The sequence below is a fragment of the Nomascus leucogenys genome, unplaced genomic scaffold, assembly GCF_006542625.1.
Source record: "Nomascus leucogenys isolate Asia unplaced genomic scaffold, Asia_NLE_v1 Super-Scaffold_241, whole genome shotgun sequence".
In the NCBI taxonomy this organism is placed as follows: Eukaryota; Metazoa; Chordata; class Mammalia; order Primates; family Hylobatidae; genus Nomascus; species Nomascus leucogenys.
This window is the reverse complement of record NW_022095767.1, coordinates 2,139,833-2,158,714: the sequence shown is the minus strand read 5'-3', so window position 1 is coordinate 2,158,714 and position 18,882 is coordinate 2,139,833. Positions and strand designations below refer to the sequence as shown.

At 42.8% G+C, this 18,882-nt stretch overlaps 1 protein-coding gene across 1 annotated transcript in view; it reads left to right on the top strand.

Annotated features, from left to right (window-relative positions):
* LOC100599230 (putative adhesion G protein-coupled receptor E4P) overlaps nucleotides 1-16,455 on the top strand; it is a 38,244-nt gene extending 21,789 nt beyond the window's left edge. The window contains exons 11-16 of the mRNA XM_030807812.1: nucleotides 4,145-4,380; nucleotides 7,895-7,961; nucleotides 8,546-8,637; nucleotides 11,831-12,011; nucleotides 14,452-14,547; nucleotides 15,837-16,455. Of these exons, the coding sequence (XP_030663672.1) occupies nucleotides 4,145-4,380; nucleotides 7,895-7,961; nucleotides 8,546-8,637; nucleotides 11,831-12,011; nucleotides 14,452-14,547; nucleotides 15,837-15,962 (798 nt within the window). The 3' untranslated portion in view covers nucleotides 15,963-16,455. The remainder of the gene's footprint in view (nucleotides 1-4,144; nucleotides 4,381-7,894; nucleotides 7,962-8,545; nucleotides 8,638-11,830; nucleotides 12,012-14,451; nucleotides 14,548-15,836) is intronic.
* Nucleotides 16,456-18,882: the final 2,427 nt, after the last annotated feature.

Genomic DNA, 18,882 nt, shown 5'->3' with positions numbered 1-18,882 from the left:
GCACTCCAGCCTGGGTGACAGAGGGAGACACTACCTCCAAAAATAAAATAAAATAAAATAAATAAAAATATGAACCCTGCTAGAGGAAGTGGGCCAGATTTTAGAAATGTTTGTAAGGGGAGTTGGTAGACTTGAGGCCCAAATAGATGTGGAAGTGGTGCATGTGCGAGAAAGCAGAAATAAGGATGAATTAGAGGTTTCCCATTTGGGAGGTTGGGTAGATGGATGGCGAGAAAGAGGAACAGACTTGGAGCAAGAAATAGAATGAATTCGGGTTTAAATCTGTTAGTTAGAGGTGCTGGTCAGACACTGGAATTGAGACATACAATAGAAAATTGGCAATAGGAATTTTGAGCCCAGGAGAGATTGAAGCAGGAGAAAGGGATATTGGAGTTTTCTACACGAAGGAGACACTTCAAGCTACAGAAATAATGATCAGTGATATGTAAAATGGATTAAGAATAAAGCTCTATGGAGGAGGAAGCAGGGGGCAGAGGGAGGAGGAGGAGGAAGAGAAAGAGGGGGCGTTGGGACAGGAGGAGGAGAGCTCCGCACATGGTCTGTCCATAATTCTCTCCAGAGTCCTTGAAGCCACGCTCTCAGAATGGAGGCCACTCGGTAAGGAGGGTCTTCACAGGTGCCAGGCCCTCTGCAAACATCTATGAGGTAGGGACCGCCAGGATGTAGGAGCCACAGTTTCCACGTTCCGGATGGGGACACAGAGGCTTAGAACCCGGGAGGCGGAGCTTACAGTGAGCCGAGATTGCGCCACTGCACTCCAGCCTGGGCGACAGAGCGAGACTCCGTCTCAAAAAAAAAAAAAAAAAAGTCACACCAGCCTAGTCCACCTTTTAATTGCCAATTATACTTCAAACCAGTCCTTCTTTAAGCCTGAATTCTATTTTCTCTTGAAAATCCTAGAGCAATGGTTCTCAGCATCTCTGAGGTTGGATCCCTCTGAGAATTTTGTTGAAAGCTAAAGCCCTTTTTCCCAGACAAATGTACATATACACAAACATTTGAATAAAACTTCAGTTAATTCAGGGACAGGAAAAGCAAATTCAGGCCAGGCATGGTGGCTCACGCCTGTAATCTAAAGATTGGGAGGAGGAAGATACACAAGATATACGAGAAGACTCAAAGATAAGCAGGTGAGAATTCCTGGATAGATGAGTGTCCAGGACATTGAATGACAGGAAGTGCCAACTAGGTTGATCAGCTTCTGCTGAAAGGCCAAGTAGATGGACGGGCGCGGTGGCTCACGCCTGTAATACCAGCACTTTGAGAGGCCAAGGCAGGTGGATCACGAGGTCAGGAGTTCCAGACCAGCCTGGCCAACATGGTGAAACTCTGTCTCTACTAAAAATACAAAAATTAGCCAAGCGTGGTGGCGCATGCCTGTAGTCCCAGCTACTCGGGAGACTGAGGCAGGAGAATCGCTTGAACCTGGGAGGTGGAGGTTCCAGTGAGCCGAGATCATGCCACTACACTCTAGCCTGGGCGACAGAGCAAGACTCTGTCTCAAAAAAAAAAAAAAAAAAACCAAACCAAAACAAACAAACAAAAACAAACAGAAATGCCAAGTAGAGAGATTGCTGGATTTGGTAGTTAAGAGGTTGTGTTAGTCAGGGTTTCTGGAGAGACAGAAATAGTAGGATGTGTGTATATTACCTGATTGGATTTACCTGCTTTGTTGCACGCCTGCTATTTTTTGTCTGAATGCCATTCTTGGTGAATTTTAAATTATTAGTGCTGTATCTTTTCAAAAAAATTCTTTAAACAGTTTTAGGCTTTTGAGGGGACATAATTAAGTGACTCGGAAACAGTTTGATACATTCAAGTCTTGATTCTAAGATTGGATAGAGTGATCATGGAATTCTCTTTTGTCTAGGGCTCATTTGGCCCCATTAATGATATAATACTCTCCTGATAATTTTACCTGAAATTCTGGATGTTATGAGAGTCTACTCTAACATACAGAGAGGCTGTTTACAGAAAATCCTCTCTAACATACAGGGAATCTGTATGGCAGACTCCCCTAACACAGAGCACTCCAGGTAAAATTGGGTAATAGGAACAAACCATTGGAACAATAGGAAGAAGCTATTTCCAGTTCTGTGTGAACTCAGAAGATTGTTCTGCCTACTCCTTTTTAGGAGCCTTCTCCTAGTTTTGGTTAGTCTCTTTGCAAGCATTTGCTGATAAGTAATCAAACCCTCTGCCAATCTCTCCCCTTCCCCCCTTCCCAACCCCACTGTAGCTCCCTACCCTGTGGTATTTTTGTATTTTGCCTCATAAATTTTTTTTTTTGAGGTAAAGTTTTGTTCTTGTTGCCCAGGCTGGAGTGCGATGACGCAGCCTCCGCTCACTGCAACCTCCATCTCCTGGGTTCAAGTGATTCTCCTGCCTCAGTCTCCCAAGTAGCTGGGATTACTCTTGCCTGCCTCTATGCCCAGCTAATTTTTTTTTTTTGTATTTTTAGTAGAAGCGGGGTTTCACCATGTTGGCCAGGCTGGTCTCAAACTCCTGACCTCAGGTGATACATGCCTTGGCCTCCCAAAGTGCTGGGATTACAAGCATGAGCCACCTTGTCCGGCCTTTCCCTCCTTTTAGAGATCACTGTAAACATAGATATTCAATGCCTAGTCTCCAATATCTGTAACTCATAATGTCATACATGTCATTTAGCATTTAGTTTTGTAATGTGGGAGGGTAAATCCCGTCCTCATTATGCTATCACGATTAGAAATGGAAGCCTTATTCCGCACAAGCAATGGAAAATTTTGTGTCTGTGAACACATCTGGAGAATTATGAGAAATCATGAAGCATGACTTCTATAAAAGTATATTCGTTTGCTCTGGCTGCCATAACAAGGTACCACAAATGGGGTGATTTAAACAATGGAAGTTAATTTTCTTCCAATTCTGGAGGCTCATGGTCTGAGATCAAGATGTCGGCAGTGTTGGCTTTTTTTGAGGCCCCTCTCCTCGGCTTATTGATGGCTGTCTTCTCTCTGTGTTCTCACTTGGTCATCCTTTTGTGAGTGTCTGCACTCTAATCTCCTATTTTTTAATATTTATTTATTTATTATTATTTTTTAAGATGGAGTTTCACTGTTGTTGCCCAGGCTGGAGTGCAATGGCACAATCTCAGCTCATCGCAACTTACGCCTCCCGGGTTCAAGCGATTCTCCTGTCTCAGCCTCTAGAGTAGCTGGGATTACAGGCGTGAGCCACCACGTCTGGCTAATTTTTGTATTTTTAGTAGAGATGGGGTTTCTCCATGTTGGTCAGGCTGGTCTTGAACTCCCAACCTCAGGTGATCCACCCTCCTTGGCCTAATCTCCTATTTTTAGATGTACATAACTCGTATTGGATTAGGGTGCACATATCTGAACTTATTTTAACTTAACGACCTCTTGAAGAGCCCTGTCTCCAAGTACACTCACCTTCTGTGATACTGGGGATTAGAACATCAGCACATGAAATTTTTTTTTTTTTTTTTTGAGACGAAGTCTCGCTCTTTTCACCCGGGCTGGAGTGCAATGGCGTGATCTCAGCTCACCGCAACCTCTGCCTCCCAGGCTCAAGCGATTCTCCTGCCTCAGCCTCCCAAGTAGCTGGGATTACAGGCATGGCCACCACAGCTGGCTAATTTTTGTATTTTTAGTAGAGATGAGATGAGATTTCACCATGTTGGCCAGGCTGGTCTCAAACTCCTGACCTCAGGTGATCCACCCACCTCGGCTTCCCAAAATGCTGGGGATTACAGGCGTGAGCCACTGCACCTAGCCAATAGATGTTTCCACTATGGACATTTGGAGCTCAATTCCACCGAGGATCTCCAGGGGGCAGTGTAGAGCACATGTCTTAGATTGGTAGATTCTACCAATTTTTGTTTATTATACATTTGGGGGCTGTTCCCACGACAGGTATTCCTTGGGTTTCTACCCTGCTCTATGCATGATGTAAAGAGACTTCAATGGCTAGCAGAAGTCCTCAGAAAATGTGTAGCCCCTAGGCAAAATGTTACAGGTGCTCAAATAGAAATTCCAGGCCACATCCAGGAAATGCTAAGTGCTGAGCGTATAATCAGGTACAGACCACATCTGCTGCACACTCCTAATTCTTCTGTTCCCTCCAGGTGCTGTGCTCCATCATTGCAGGGCTGCTGCACTTCCTCTACCTGGCTTGCTTCACCTGGATGCTCCTGGAAGGGCTGCACCTCTTCCTCACCGTCAGGAACCTCAGGGTGGCCAACTACACCAGCACGGGCAGATTCAAGAAGAGGTTCATGTGCCCTGTAGGCTACGGGATCCCAGCTGTAATTATTGTTGTGTCAGCAATAGTTGGACCCCAGAATTATGGAACATTTACTCAGTAAGCATAATGTGTGTCTTTATGATGGTAGTAGCAATGGCCATGGCTCCTGGATGACTTAAAATCAAAATGTTTTCTTAGTCCATCTTTTTGTTTTGTTTTGTTTTTTTGTTTGTTAGTTTGTTTGTTTTGAGACAGAGTTTTGCTCTTCTTGCCCAGGCTGGAGTGCAATGGTGAGGTCTTGGCTCACTGCAACCTCCATCTCCCTGGTTCAAGTGATTCTCCTGCCTCAGCCTCCCAAGTAGCTGAGACTACAGGAGCCTGCCACCATGCCTGGCTAATTTTTGTATTTTTAGTTGAGACAGGGTTTCACCATGTTGGCTAGGCTGGTCTCGAACTCCTGACCTCAGTTGATCCACATGCCTCGGCCTCCCAAGGTGCTGGGATTACAGGAGTGAGCCTTCGCCCTTAGCCCTTAGTCCATCTTTTAATTGCCAATTATACTTCAAACCAGTCCTTCCTTAAGCCTGAATTCTATTTTCTCTTGAAAATCCCTGGAGCAGTGGTTCTCAGCATCTTTGAGGTTGGATCCTTTTGAGAATTTTGTTGAAAACCAAAGCCCTTTTCCTCAGAGAAATGTGCATATAAACAAAAATTTGAATAAACCTTCAGTTAATTCAGGGACAGGAATAGCAAATTCCGGCCAGGCGCAGTGGCTCACACCTGTAATCCCAGCACTTTGGGAGGCCGAGGTGGGCAGATCACCTGAGGTCAGGAGTTCAAGACCAGCCTGGCCAACATGGTGAAACCCTGTCTCTACTAAAAATACAAAAAATTAGCTGGGCATTTTGGTGGGTGCCTGTAATTCAGCTACTCAGGAGGCTAAGGCAGGAGAATCGCTTGAACCCGGGAGGCGGAGGTTGCAGTGAGCCGAGATTGCACCATGGCACTCCAGCCTGAGCAACAAGAGCAAAACTCCATCTCAAAAAAAAAAAAAAAAAAAAAAAAAAAAAAAGCAAATTCAGAGCCCTATATTAAGAACCCATGAGCTACACATTCTCTTGGATTCTGAAAGAGTAGGTGGAACGTGCTGAGATGAATCTCCAAGATGTGAAGAATAACACCAATATTAAAACTATCAAAGCCCTATGGTGCATCAAAAATGGTGCTTCCTCTATGCAGTAGCTCATGCCATTCTCACCATGACCCTATGACATCAGCAGTTTATTTTCTTATGCACAGGACACCTGGGCCTGAGTGCATTTCATAAACTTCCCCGAAGTCAGAGCTGCAAGGCGAGTAAGTCAGAATTTTCAAGGAAATAGTCTTAATAGCCATGTTTTATTGCTTCACTAATGAAGCTTGCAAAACTCAGCACACAACAGTTAGTTGAAGAAGTTAATATTTTGTTAATGGTGCTTGGGTTAGGAAGTAGGTTGTGCATACACTAAAACATCATGTATGTTACTGTTGTCCCTTTTTTTTTTTTGCGATGGAGTCTTGCTCACCTGCCCAGGCTGAAGTGCAGTGGCGTGATCTCAGCTCACTGCAACCACTGTCTCCCGGGTTCAAACAATTCTTCTGTCTCGGCCTCCTGAGTAGCTGGGATTACAGGCACCCGCCATCATGCCCGGCTAATTTTTGTATTTTTTAGTGGAGACGGGGTTTCACCATGTTGGCCAGGCTGGTCTTGAACTCCAGACCTCAGGTGATCTGCCTGCCTCAGCTTCCCAATGTTGTCCCTCTTAAAGTCAAAGAGATGGTTTGTTTCCAGCTTGAACTCTATGTCCTGCCAGAATGCTGGAGATAGAACAGTAGAGGAGTTGACCAACACTTTCTTTTTTTTTTTTTTTTTTTTACAATTTTAAGTACTCCCTTTTCATTTTTTTCTATTATGGAAGATGGAAATTTGGTGTTTTTTTATTATTATATTTTAAGTTCTAGGGTACATGTGCACAACGTGCAGGTTTGTTACGTATGTATACATGTGCCATGTTGGTGTGCTGCACCCATTAACTCATCATTTACATTAGGTATATCTCCTAATGCTATCCCTCCCCCCTACCCCAACCCCACGACAAGTCCCAGTGTGTGATGCTCCCCACCCTGTGTCCAAGTGTTTTCATTGTTCAATTCCCACCTATGAGTGAGAACATGCAGTCTTTGGTTTTCTGTCCTTGCGAGAGTTTGCTGAGAATGATGGTTTCCAGCTTCATCCATGTCCCTACAAAGGACATGAACTCTTCTTTTTTATGGCTGCATAGTATTCCATGGTGTATATGTGCCACATTTTCTTAATCCAGTCTATCGTTGATGGACATTTGGGTTGCCATTGTGGAAGACAGTGGGGCGATTCCTCAAGGATCTAGAACTAGAAATACCATTTGACCCAGCCATCCCATTACTGGGTATATGCTCAAAGGATTATAAATCATGCTGCTATAAAGACACATGCACACGTATGTTTATTGTGGCACCATTCACAATAGCAAAGATTTGGAACCAACATTTTCAATAAAAGGCCAGATAGTAAATATGTTTGACTTTGCTGGCCACAGGGTCTCTGAGGTGACTACTCAATGTTGCCCATGTAGTGTGAAAGCAGCATTAACAATATATAACTGAATGAGTATGACTGTCTTTCAATAAAACATATGAAAGCAAGTGGCGGGCTGGATCTGACGCATGGGCCATAATTGGCAACCCTTCGGATAGAACTTAACTTTGGAAGCTTTTCTCCCTACTGAATGTTGGAGATTCAGGCTCTCAGCTTCCCTTTAAAAATAAGGTATGCTGCCTTTGCCATCATAAGCCAAGAAAGAATACAAATTATTTGGACAACAGAGTAACTGGTGCATGGAATATGCTTAATTAGAGTTAGTTTTTTATAGCTGTAGTTATTGTTTTTACTCTCTTTCTCATTATAGCAATCATTATCAACTTGCTAACTACATTTATTACTGTTAACTCATTGCTAGGAACTGTACTCAAAAACTTTAAGCACATTATCTTATTTAATCTTTCCTACAAGTTCTATATGAAGGCAGTGACAAAATTCTGGTGAAAAAAAATCAAAGGATATCCAAATAGAGAGATATTCTATGTTCATGGATAAGAAGACTCAACGTTGTCAAGATGACAGTTCTTCCCAACTTGATCTATAGATCCAACACACTCCAAATTAAGTTCCCAGAAAATTATTTTGTGGATATTGACAAACTGATTCTGAAGTTTAGATAAAGGAGGCAAAAGACCTAGAATGACCAACACTATTTAGAAGGAGAACAACGAAGCCAGAGAACTGACATTCCCTGACTTCAAGTCTCAGTAGAGAGCTACAGTCATCATTTAATCTTTCCAGTACTTTGATTAGCTCTATTACACACTTGAAAAAACTCAGCCTCAGAGCATGCATCTGCATCAAATGAGAACTCACATCTGACTCCATCTAAAATTCAGGATTCTGAGCGAAGTAACTCCTGACCCTGTTCACATCTTGCCCCAGGAGCCTGTATTCAAGCTCTCTGCCTTCTCCCAAGGAAGAGGCAGCTAATGCTTCTCTCTCTCTCAACAGCTGTTGGCTCAAGCTTGATAAAGGATTCATCTGGAGCTTCATGGGGCCAGTGGCAGTCATTATCTTGGTAGGTGATAATTATTTATGGGTGTGCCCGCCTTGGGTTGACCAAGCATACAAAATGTTTTTCTTATCTAAGGGGAAATGAGATGAAGATAAGAAATACAGCTTAATATGATCAGTCCCTCTTCCTGCAAGTACTGTCTTCACTTTTCTTTCCTTGGATTCCTCCTGGCTCACTTGTTGCTTTGTGTAATAATATCACCTCTCCTGGGACTTCTTTTCAAAATGCTTTTATTCATTCCATTCAACAAATATTTAATTGTTGGCCTCTCTACACAGGGTGACATGGTTTCCTGTTTGCCAGAAACTTTCTGATGACACCTGTTCCCTGGTAGAGACATTAATAGCACCTTTCCACTTTCAAAGCGTCCTAGTTTGAATGATAAATTGGATAGTCACTTAATCAAGCACCAAATGCTACAGGGTATATGCTGTGTGTTGCATGTAATAAACCAGAATATATGTGCATACCATCTTTATAAAACCTGTGTCTTTCGGGAAAAGATTCTTAGGTCCTCCTCAAATTAGATTGTATAAAATAGCTCCAAAAGAAAATTCCAAGTCACTTTTTTCATGTGGTTCCCACAGATAAACCTGGTGTTCTACTTCCAAGTTCTGTGGATTTTGAGAAGCAAACTTTCCTCCCTCAATAAAGAAGTTTCCACCATTCAGGACACCAGGTAAGAAGGCATCAGGATCAGTGGTACCCACACATTATTCCTACATGACCACTCTTTTGGGAAAGAAACAACCCACGCAGAAATATGATATAAATTATCCTGGTGCACGATAAAGAGTATATGAAGGACAATTTATAGAAGAAATAGAAACTCCGATTTTCAGGTAACTTCATTTCCTTATTCAATAGATAGATATTCATGCTGGGTGCAGTGACTCAAACTTGTAATCCCAGCACTTGAGGAGGCTGAGGTGACAGGATTGTTTGAGTCTAGCTGCTCCAGACCAGCCTGGCAACATATTGAGATCCCTGTCTCTACAACAAACGTACAAAATTGGCTGGGCATAGTGGCATGCGCCTGCAGTCCCAGCTATTTGGGAGGCTGCAAAGGGAGAATCACTTGAGCCAGGGAGGTTGAGGCTGCAGTGAGCTATGATCATGTCACTGTGCTCCATCCTGGGCAACAGAGCAAGACTCTGTCTCAAAAAAAAAAAAAAGAAGAAAAATAAACATTCATCAAGTGCCTCCTTTGTATAACATACTCTTCTTATGAAATTAATTCCAAGAGTATCAACATCCTCCTCCCACTCCACCAAGAGCCCATATACCCCTGGACTCCATTTTCTTTCCTTTTCTTTCTTTCTTTTCTTTTCTTTTTCTTTTTTTATTTTTGAGACTGAGTCTCACTCTTTCGCCTAGGCTGGAGTCCAGCGGCACAATCTCGGCTCACTGCGACCTCCCACTCCCGGGTTCAAGCAATTCTCCTGGGTTCAAGCAATTCTCCTGTCTCAGCTTTCTGAGTAGCTGGGCCTACAGGCACACGCCACCACGCCTGGCTAATTTTTGTATTTTTAGTAGAGACGAGGTTTTGCCATATTGGTCAGGCTGGTCCCGAACTCTTGACCTCAGACTATCCACCCGCCTCAGCCTCCCAAAGTGCTGGGATTGCAGGCATGAACCACACCATGCCGACCTGGACTCCATGTTCTTTGGTTGTAGAAACTCAATTCTCATGGGTACCCTATTAAAACTCAATTCTCATGGGCACACTATTAAAAATAATGATGACAAAAACTAATATTCAATAGAATCTTGATAGATGCTGGACATTTATCAATATTATTTCATGGCATGCTAATAGTTTCAACCCGTGGGGTGAATGCTACTAATATCCTCATTGATCATATGAGCCCACAGCTCACTTTACCCAAGAATGGTTAAGGATCTTGCATTGGTGAGTCATGTGCATGAAAATTAAAGGACTATCTGTCTAATTTCAGACCCTGTCTCAAGTCTCCTCTACTTATCAGTCGAATCTGACATTTCTTAACCTTGGTTTCCTCAATTCTTGAGGGTCAAAGTGCCACCCTTCTTGATGTTTCCCCATCCCTCTATTTCTCAATTCCTTACCCTCTAAGGGCTCACTTCTTCCTTAGAACTGCAAACAGCAAGCTCCATGTCTGACCTCATCCCCAGCAGCCATGCCCTGCTGCCAACCTCTTCCTCTTGCTGGTGAATAGACAGTTACCCTGTTGTGCTACACTAGGTTAATGTCACACTTTGGGGTAGAGATTAACTACCTCGTCTATTTCCTAAGTAATAAATCCGAGGTTAAGGTATTGACATGGTGGAAACATTGTGCTCTTTCAATAGGAAGGATTTGGATTCTAGAAATTTCAGACATCATGGCAGGAGGGGAGGCTGGGAAAGAGGAGTTGAGAGACTTGTTCCAGATCTGTTAGAAGCCCCCATCCACTTGAGTCCCTTTGCCTCCTAAGCTCCAGAATTAACCACTGCGCTATCGAATCGCATATCTGGCTGGGCACGGTGGTTCATGCCTGTAATCCCAGCACTTTGGGAGGCTGAGGCGGGTGGATCACAAGGTCAAGAGATCGAGACCATCCTGGCCAACATGGTGAAACCCTGTCTCTACTAAAAATACAAAAAATTAGCCAGATGTGGTGGTGGCGCATGCCTGTAGTCCTAGCTACTTGGGAGGCTGAGGCAGGAGAATCGCTTGAACCCGGGAGGCAGAGGTTGCAGTGAGCCGAGATTGCACCACTGCTCTCCAGCCTGGGCAATAGAGCAAGACTCCATCTCAAAGAAAAAAATCACATATTTATGGTTCCCTTTGCCTGCGTCTTGGCTCTGTCCTCTTCTCCTTGCAGACTGACTTCCCACAGCTGACGAACAGGGCAGAGCCACCCTAAAGGGGTCTCACAGGTCCACTCTCCAAGCCTGTTACTTCAAATGCTTAAGAGAGAAAATCTGGTTGGCTGGGGGGAAAATGGATTGATTGACTCCTTATAGGTCAGGTGTCTACTCTGGAGCAACTGGCTATGGTCAGTGGGGATGAAGCCATATGGCACCATTTAGGCCAAAGAGAAAGTTGTCATGGGAGAATCCTGATATACCAGTGATTATGCTGACTCCTAAATGTAGACATAGGTAGGTTTTCTGTCTTTTCTATAAGTATATATCTTTCTGTAAGCATAAATGGAAGGAGGGCTGGATAAAAGAAAAATCACCAAGCTGGATAGCAGTTGTGGAAAACCTAGGAACCAAATCAGGAACAGGAAGGACTAATTAGCAAGTTTATCACAAACCGTAGTATTTGTTGAGTATCTACTATGTACTAGGCATTGCTCTAAGGACTGGAGATAAAGCAGTAAGTAAAACAGACCAAAATCCCTGCCCTCATAGAGTTTACATTCCCAGGGGGTAACACAAAAAGTAAAAAGTGAGGTCACACACACACACACACACTCATCAGCCCTCCCAGCCAGCTGCCATCAACAATCCCACTCCATTATATGAAACACAATATATTTTGTGTGAAGAAACCCAACATTATGTTATGTTCTAAAGTCAGGAATTCACCATTATTCAAATTTTTTAATACAAATTTCTAGAAGGCATTTTCCCATAAATCTTCTAAAAACTCTAGGCAGAAGACATGCAGAGAAATCAAATTATTTTCAATGGTGGGGAAAAAGCACTATTCTCAGTGATTTGCCATGATTGAAGTCATGGGTTCCGCTTCATCCTCAAGCTGTGTGACCTTGTTGTATGCGTCACTTAACTGCATGAAGCTGTCGTGAGGTTTAAATAAGGGAATGCACACAGAGCATTTAGTTAGCACTTGTAGTGAATACCTGGTAAATCATAGTTATTATTACTTTTATTCTCTGCAGAGTCATGACATTTAAAGCCATTGCTCAGCTATTTATCCTGGGCTGTTCTTGGGGCCTTGGTTTTTTTATGGTTGAAGAAGTAGGGAAGACGATTGGATCAATCATTGCATACTCATTCACCATCATCAACACCCTTCAGGGAGTGTTGCTCTTTGTGGTACACTGTCTCCTTAATCGCCAGGTAAGGCTAATTATTTTGTCTGTCATCAGCCTAGTCCCAAAGTCTAATTGAATGGCTTTTCACGTTCTCACTCTTCCCTGACCTTTTATAATTGTATTTTGGGATTGTCTTGATTTGGGGATGAGGGTTTAGGTACTGCTGGGGTATGCTATATGCTGTGGGTTTCATCTGTTTAGCATCATAACATATCCTGAAGAGCATGGATCCGTCAGGATAAAGTGGATTATGCTGCAATAACAAATAGCCCCTTGCCTCCCACACTTGATCTTAGCAACTTAACACAATAAATGTTTATTTCTTGCCTGTGCTACATAACTGTGACTTAACCCACATCGTCTTTCCTTTGGGGTGCAGGCTGAAGGTGTGGCCCTCTTTTTAGAACATTGATGGTTTCATCACACAGGAAAAGGAGATTGTGGGAAAGCACAGCTTAGCTCTCTTAAAGCTTCTACCTAGTAGTGATGCATCTCTGTTCTGCTCTCATTTAATTGGTCAAAGCAAGTCACATGGCCATACCTCAGTTCACCAAGCAGGGGATGAATAATCCTCCTGTAGTGAGGGGCACCACAAGAAGCGATGCTGAAATATGTGGTACAATCTACCACAAACTCAAAGAGACTTCAAGTCTAATCCCAGTTCTTCCACTGAGTAGGTGGCTGTGTGACTCTGGGTAAACTGCCTATCCTTTCTGAGCATCATCTGTAGTTTTCTCATCTGCAAATGTGGTGATGCCTTCATTACAGGGTTGAAGATTTAAATGAATCAGTGCAAACTCCTAGCATAGTCCTTAGCACACATTAAGATCTCAGTTAGTGTTGTTATTAAGATCTCAGTGAGTGTTATTTCAATTTTACTCTCCATAGAAAATTAGGACCAATTTTCCTGGCATTTTCCCTTTGCTGTTGAATAAAACTACCAGCAGTTAAGACGCTAGTGGCAAAAGGCTATCTTAACATGTCATTAATTTCTCTTCAATCTTTTAGTGCCTTAATGCTTGGTACTTCTCACTCACAGAAGAAGTAAAATATAATTTAATTGTCCCTGTGAAATGATGTTGAGCATTAAATCTTTAAATGTCATTTTTAGCATGTTAAGGAGGTTAGAGGAAGGCAATTCTTGGAATCACAGAGGATGGGTGATTGTAATGGTTAGCGTCAGGGCTCTGAGTAAGATGACAAGGTTTTGAGTCCTGGCTGTGTGACCTTGGGCATATCAATTTATCTGCAAGAGTCTCAACTTCTTCATCTTTAATTGTGGGTAGGAGAAATGTCTTTCTCACTCCATTTATGTAAGAATTAAATGATATATTGCATATACAGTGTCTTGAATATAGCTAGTGTTCAATAAATGGTGACCTTCACCATCATATAATCACCAACACCCCCACCATTATCATCTAACCATCACCATAGTCACTTTTATCATTATCACCATTATCATCTTTATCATAATCACCTTCACCATCACCACCTTCATTACCTTTATCATGCCTTCACCATCTTTACTATCATCACCATCATCACCATTACCATAACCTTCATTATCACCCTTATCAACATCACTATCATCACCACCACCTTTATAATCATCACCTTCACCATCATCACCTTCATCATCTTCATCACCATCACCATCATCACCATTACCGTCACCTTCATCATCATCACCATCACCATCACCATCATCACCATTACTATCACCTTCATTATCACCTTCACCATCACCATCATCACCATTACCATCACCTTCATTATCACCATCACCATCACCATCATCACCATTACCATCACCTTCTTTATCACCTTCACATTACCTTCATCATCACTATCACCACCATCACCATGACCTTCATCATCACCTTCACTACCATCACCTTCATCAACATCACCATCATCACCCTCATCATGATCACTTTCATCATCACCGCTACTTTTACCATCATCCGTTCCATTATCATCAATTTCATCATCACCTTCACCATCATCATCACTATCATCACCTTATCATCATCTTCATCATCACCTTCACCATCATCACCATTACCATCACCTTCATCATCATCAATTCCATTACCTTTATCATCATCTTCATCATTATCACCTGCATCATCACCATCATCACCATTACCATCACCTTCATCATCATCACCATCATCATCTTAATTACTTTCATTACCACCAGCACCATCATCAATAGTCACCTTCATCACCATCATCATCATCATCTATTGAGTCCTGTAGTGTCTGATATTTAATACACACCTTTTTTACAACTGAGAAGTTAGAGTTTAAATAAAATGAATCAACATGGGCATGGCCAAGATTATATGCAAAACTAGAGAGTAGGGCTTGGTGTCTTTATCTTTAGCCTCCCATTTTAGTATCCTTTCTCCCAAACCAAGCTCTGGATGTAACACGGACCTCTCTACTCAAATTTCTAGGTTCGAATGGAATACAAAAAGTGGTTTAGTGGGATGCGGAAAGGGGTAGAAACTGAAAGCGCTGAGATGTCTCGCTCTACTACCCAAACCAAAACGGTAAGATCAGCTCCTTCTGAGTGCCTTATTGGAATCTGACATCTCATGCCTCTAGAAGCTTTCTGGTTCCTTGATCTGAAAGAAAAGAGAAATTGCATTAGATTCCTGTATTATGCAGCTGAAGTTTCTGGGTTTTGAGACCAAAACCAGAATCCACCCATTTCTTCCTTCCTTCCTTCCTTCCTTCCTTCCTTCCTTCCTTCCTTCCTTCCTTCCTTCCTTCCTCCCTCCCTCCTTCCTTCCTTCCCTCCTTCCTTCCTTTTCTCCCTTTTTTTCTTGCTCTCTCTCAGTCTCTTCCTCTCCCTCATTCCTGGTTTCCCTCTCCTTCCTTACATTTTATTTCTTTCTCACTCTCTTTTATACCATCTATCTTTTTCTCCCCCTTCCTCCTTCTCTCTCATTTCTCTCTGTTTCATTCTTTCTATCACTCCCTTCTTCTCTTCCTCTCTCTTTTCATTTCTTCCTTCAACAAACATCCAAGGGATATTTAACAAAACAAGTTTAATTTATTAACAACATTCATTTAACACATATTTATTGTCTGCTGGTGCCAGGCACTGTTTAGGTGCTGGAGAACCATCAGTGGACCCATTGACAGTAGTCCTTGACCTCACAGAGCTAACATGCTAGTTGGGTGAGGGGACTGACAACAGACCCCAAAAAGTGAATTTTATGGTATGTTAGAAAGTGATAAATGCTTTAGAAAAAAATAGAGCAATGGAGAGCAGCCAGGAATGACAGGGTGGGAGGATTCTAGTTTTAAATAAGGTGACTACAAGAAGCTGGCACTTGACCAAAAATTTGAAGGCTGTGTATGATAAAAACGACCTCTGGTTTGTGAAATTATCTAGATTTGGAGGACTAGGAAGAGACTCTTTTTGGTCAGAAACCACAGATTCCTAAGTGCTGTGACTCGTGAAACTGGGTTTGCCCCTTGAGGCAGCCTGAATGCTAAGACCATGGAGCTGTTACAAAGATATGAGCTTTATTTGGGACAGAGAGCTTCTTAGCTAGGGTAGCACTTCTCATTGTGAAGATTAAATGATGTCAAATAAGCGCTTAGAAGGCTGCCTGGCACCACAGGAAGCCCCTGTAAATGTTTGTGAAAAGATACAATAAAATAACCATTATTAGATGGTGGAGTTTTTTTGGAGGACGATGGGAAGTTGTAATGTCAGATATTGAGCTTTGGACCTAACAGAAATCCTAGCTTGTCATCTCTGGGCAAGTTAGAAGTTTTAGTTAATTTCTCTTTCACCTTTTCTCCTTATTATCTTCCCCGCAAGTAGGAAGAAGTGGGGAAGTCCTCAGAATTCTTTCATAAAGGAGACACTGCAACATTATCTGCAGATTCAACCAAGCAACCGCAGCCACAGGTTCATCTCGTCTCTGCTGCTTGGCTAAACGTGAACTGACCTGGCAAATGCCATGGCAATGACCCGGAAGTTACTGCACCTTTCCGTTTGTCTACAGCGCCCCTGTGGTCACACATAGATTGGACAAATGCCACTATTTCTGGCTTTCCTGTGAAAAGTCCAGGCTCATTCACCTATTTTGGCTTTTTATGTTCATAGAAAGAACAAGACATTTGCGAGAATTCTTAGATCCAGAGTCCAGTAGTGTGGCACGTGCAATGAAGTGTCCGAAGGATGCATTTTAAAGATGGCGGGCGGGAGAAGTGGATTTTCTTCTTGCAGCTACTGCCACCTTGCCAGAAACTCACTAACTGGCATCTGGATTCAGCTCATAGTTCCCTTTCTGGCCTCTCTTGCTGTATTTTATGCTCCCAAAGATCTTACATTAACAATCCACATTCACATAATTCAACAATTTTCATATGGATCAGTATTAAAGAGGGTGTTGCATTTTGCAATACAAAAATGCATCATCATCCCAGCTTAGGGGTGTATTGTCACTGCACAGGCTCTTTTGTCCGAGACACTGACATTTCTCCATTTTTTTTTGCCTGAGACTTTTTTATTTATGTATTTATTTTTTTTTTTGAGACGGGGTTTTGCTCTGGTTACCCAGGCTGGAATGCAGTGATGTGATCTCCGTTCACCGCAACCTCTGCTTCCCGAGTTCAAGAGATTCTCCTGCCTTAGCCTCCCGAGTAGCTGGGATTACAGGCTCCTGCCACCACACCCGGCTCATTTTTTGTATTTTTAGTAGAGACAGGGTTTCACCATGTTGGCCAGGTTGGTCTTGAACTCCTGATCTCAGGTAATCCACCTTCCTTGGCCTCCCAAAGTGCTAGGATGACAGGTGTGAGCGACCGAGCCCGGCCTGCCTGAGACTTTTCGAGCCCACATGTACACATGGGTTAAAGATCATTTTGTTTTCTTAGTGTCCTCTTGAACATGTCCCAGTACAAATGTCTGGAAACAAAAAACGTGGGTCATTCGGACTCATTTTTTCGTTTTACCATGTCTAGTTACTTTTACAAAGTTACTGGTTTTTAGGTATGTTTTTCAGCACATTAATAAATGTGTGGATGATTGTTATGACAGAATAGCTCCAAAAAGATTTTAAATGCTAATGACTGTCAATGTTAAAATAGGCAAGAGTCATCATCATTTATTTGAAGAAATTTCAAACCAGGCGCGGTGGCTCATGCCTGTAATCTCAGCACTTTGGGAGGCTGAGGTAGGAGGATTGTTTGAGGCCAGGAGTTTGAGACGCCCTGGAAAACATTGTGAGACCCCATATCTACAAAAAATTTACAAAATTAGCTAAGCATAGTGGTGCATTCCTGTAGTCCCCGCTACACAGGAGGCTGAGGCAGTAGGGTTGCTTGAGCCCCAGGAATTCGAGGCTGTAGTGAGCAATGATTGCACCACTGCACTTCAGCCTGGGAGGCCGTGGTACTCTGTCTCAAAAAAAAAAAAAAAAATGAAAATCATGTGAGGTCTTCTGGGGTTGTAGACAAAGGGTTGAGGACTTTTCTGCTTAATTAATGCAAATGTCTCCTCCATAGGTATAAACAGAGTAGTGTACATCCACTCCACCTGCTGGCTTTGAAGTTATGTGATTCCTTTGGAAAAGGGAAAATGAAGGGATATTCACATGGTTGCAAAATGTGTGCATGCAGCGCAACTTTTTGTTTTGCATAATTTCAAATGTACAGGAATAAAGGCTGCGTAAAATGCAATCTTCCTGGGCAGCTGACAAACCCTTGTGCCGAGTTCCTAGTGATGCTGTGATTGCTCTCTGGTCCATGGCGGTTGAAGAAAGAATAAATAAGCCATGTATTCTGGGTGTTGCAGGTTTGAATTCAGACTCCTCTATTGGCCATTTTTCCTCCCTTCCAACTTGAAGGCTGTTTCTTTTCTTTTCTTTTCTTTTTTTTGATGGAGTTTTGCTCTCGTTGCCCAGGCTGGAGTGCAATGGCGCAATCTCGGCTCACTGCAAACTCCGCCTCCCGGGTTCAAGTGATTCTCCTGCCTCAGCCTCCCGAATAGCTGGGATTACAGGCATGTGCCACTACACGCAGCTAATTTTGTATTTTTAGTAAAGACGAGGTTTCTCCATGTTGGCCAGGCTGGTCTCGAACTCCTGAGCTCAGGTGATCCGCCCGCCTCAGCCTCCTGAAGTGCTGTGATTACAGGCGTGAGCCACCACTCCCGGTCAGCTGCTTTCTTTCCTTCCTGCCTCTCTCATTCTTTTCCATTCTTTTTAAGAGCCAGTCTGGCTTCTGCTTCCTTCAAAACCAATTTCTTTTTCAGACTTTCAAATAAATCCATCTTTTAAACTCAATTTATTCAGGTCTGTACAGCATGACTTACCCCTCTACATGGTGTGCTGTTTCACGAGTGATGTCATGTGTGTTTGTAAATCCTGCCTCCCTGAATTAGAAAATTCGTGAAGGCAAGAATGGCAGAAATGATACATTAAATATTCTTGGCCTCCACCTAATTATTATGTCTCAAACTCTGCACTATTGATATTTTGGGCTGGGTAATTTATTTATTTATTTATTTTCTTGGGACGGAGTCTCGCTTTGTTGGCCAGGCTGGAGTACAGTGGCGCAATCTTGGCTCACTGCAACCTCTGCCTCCCGGGTTCAAGTGATTCTCCTGCCTCAGCCTCCCGAATAGCTGGGACTACAGGCGCATGCCACCACGCCCAGCTAATTTTTTTGTTTTTAGTAGAGACGGGGTTTTACCATGTTGACCAGGATGGTCTCAATCTCTTGACCTCATGATCCACCTGCCTCGGCCTCCCAAAGTGCTAGGATTACAGGTGTGAGCCACTGCACCGGCTGATAATTTCTTATTTGTAAGGGGCTGTTCTTTGCATTGTAAGGTGTTTAGAAGCAGCTTGGCCTTATTCAGT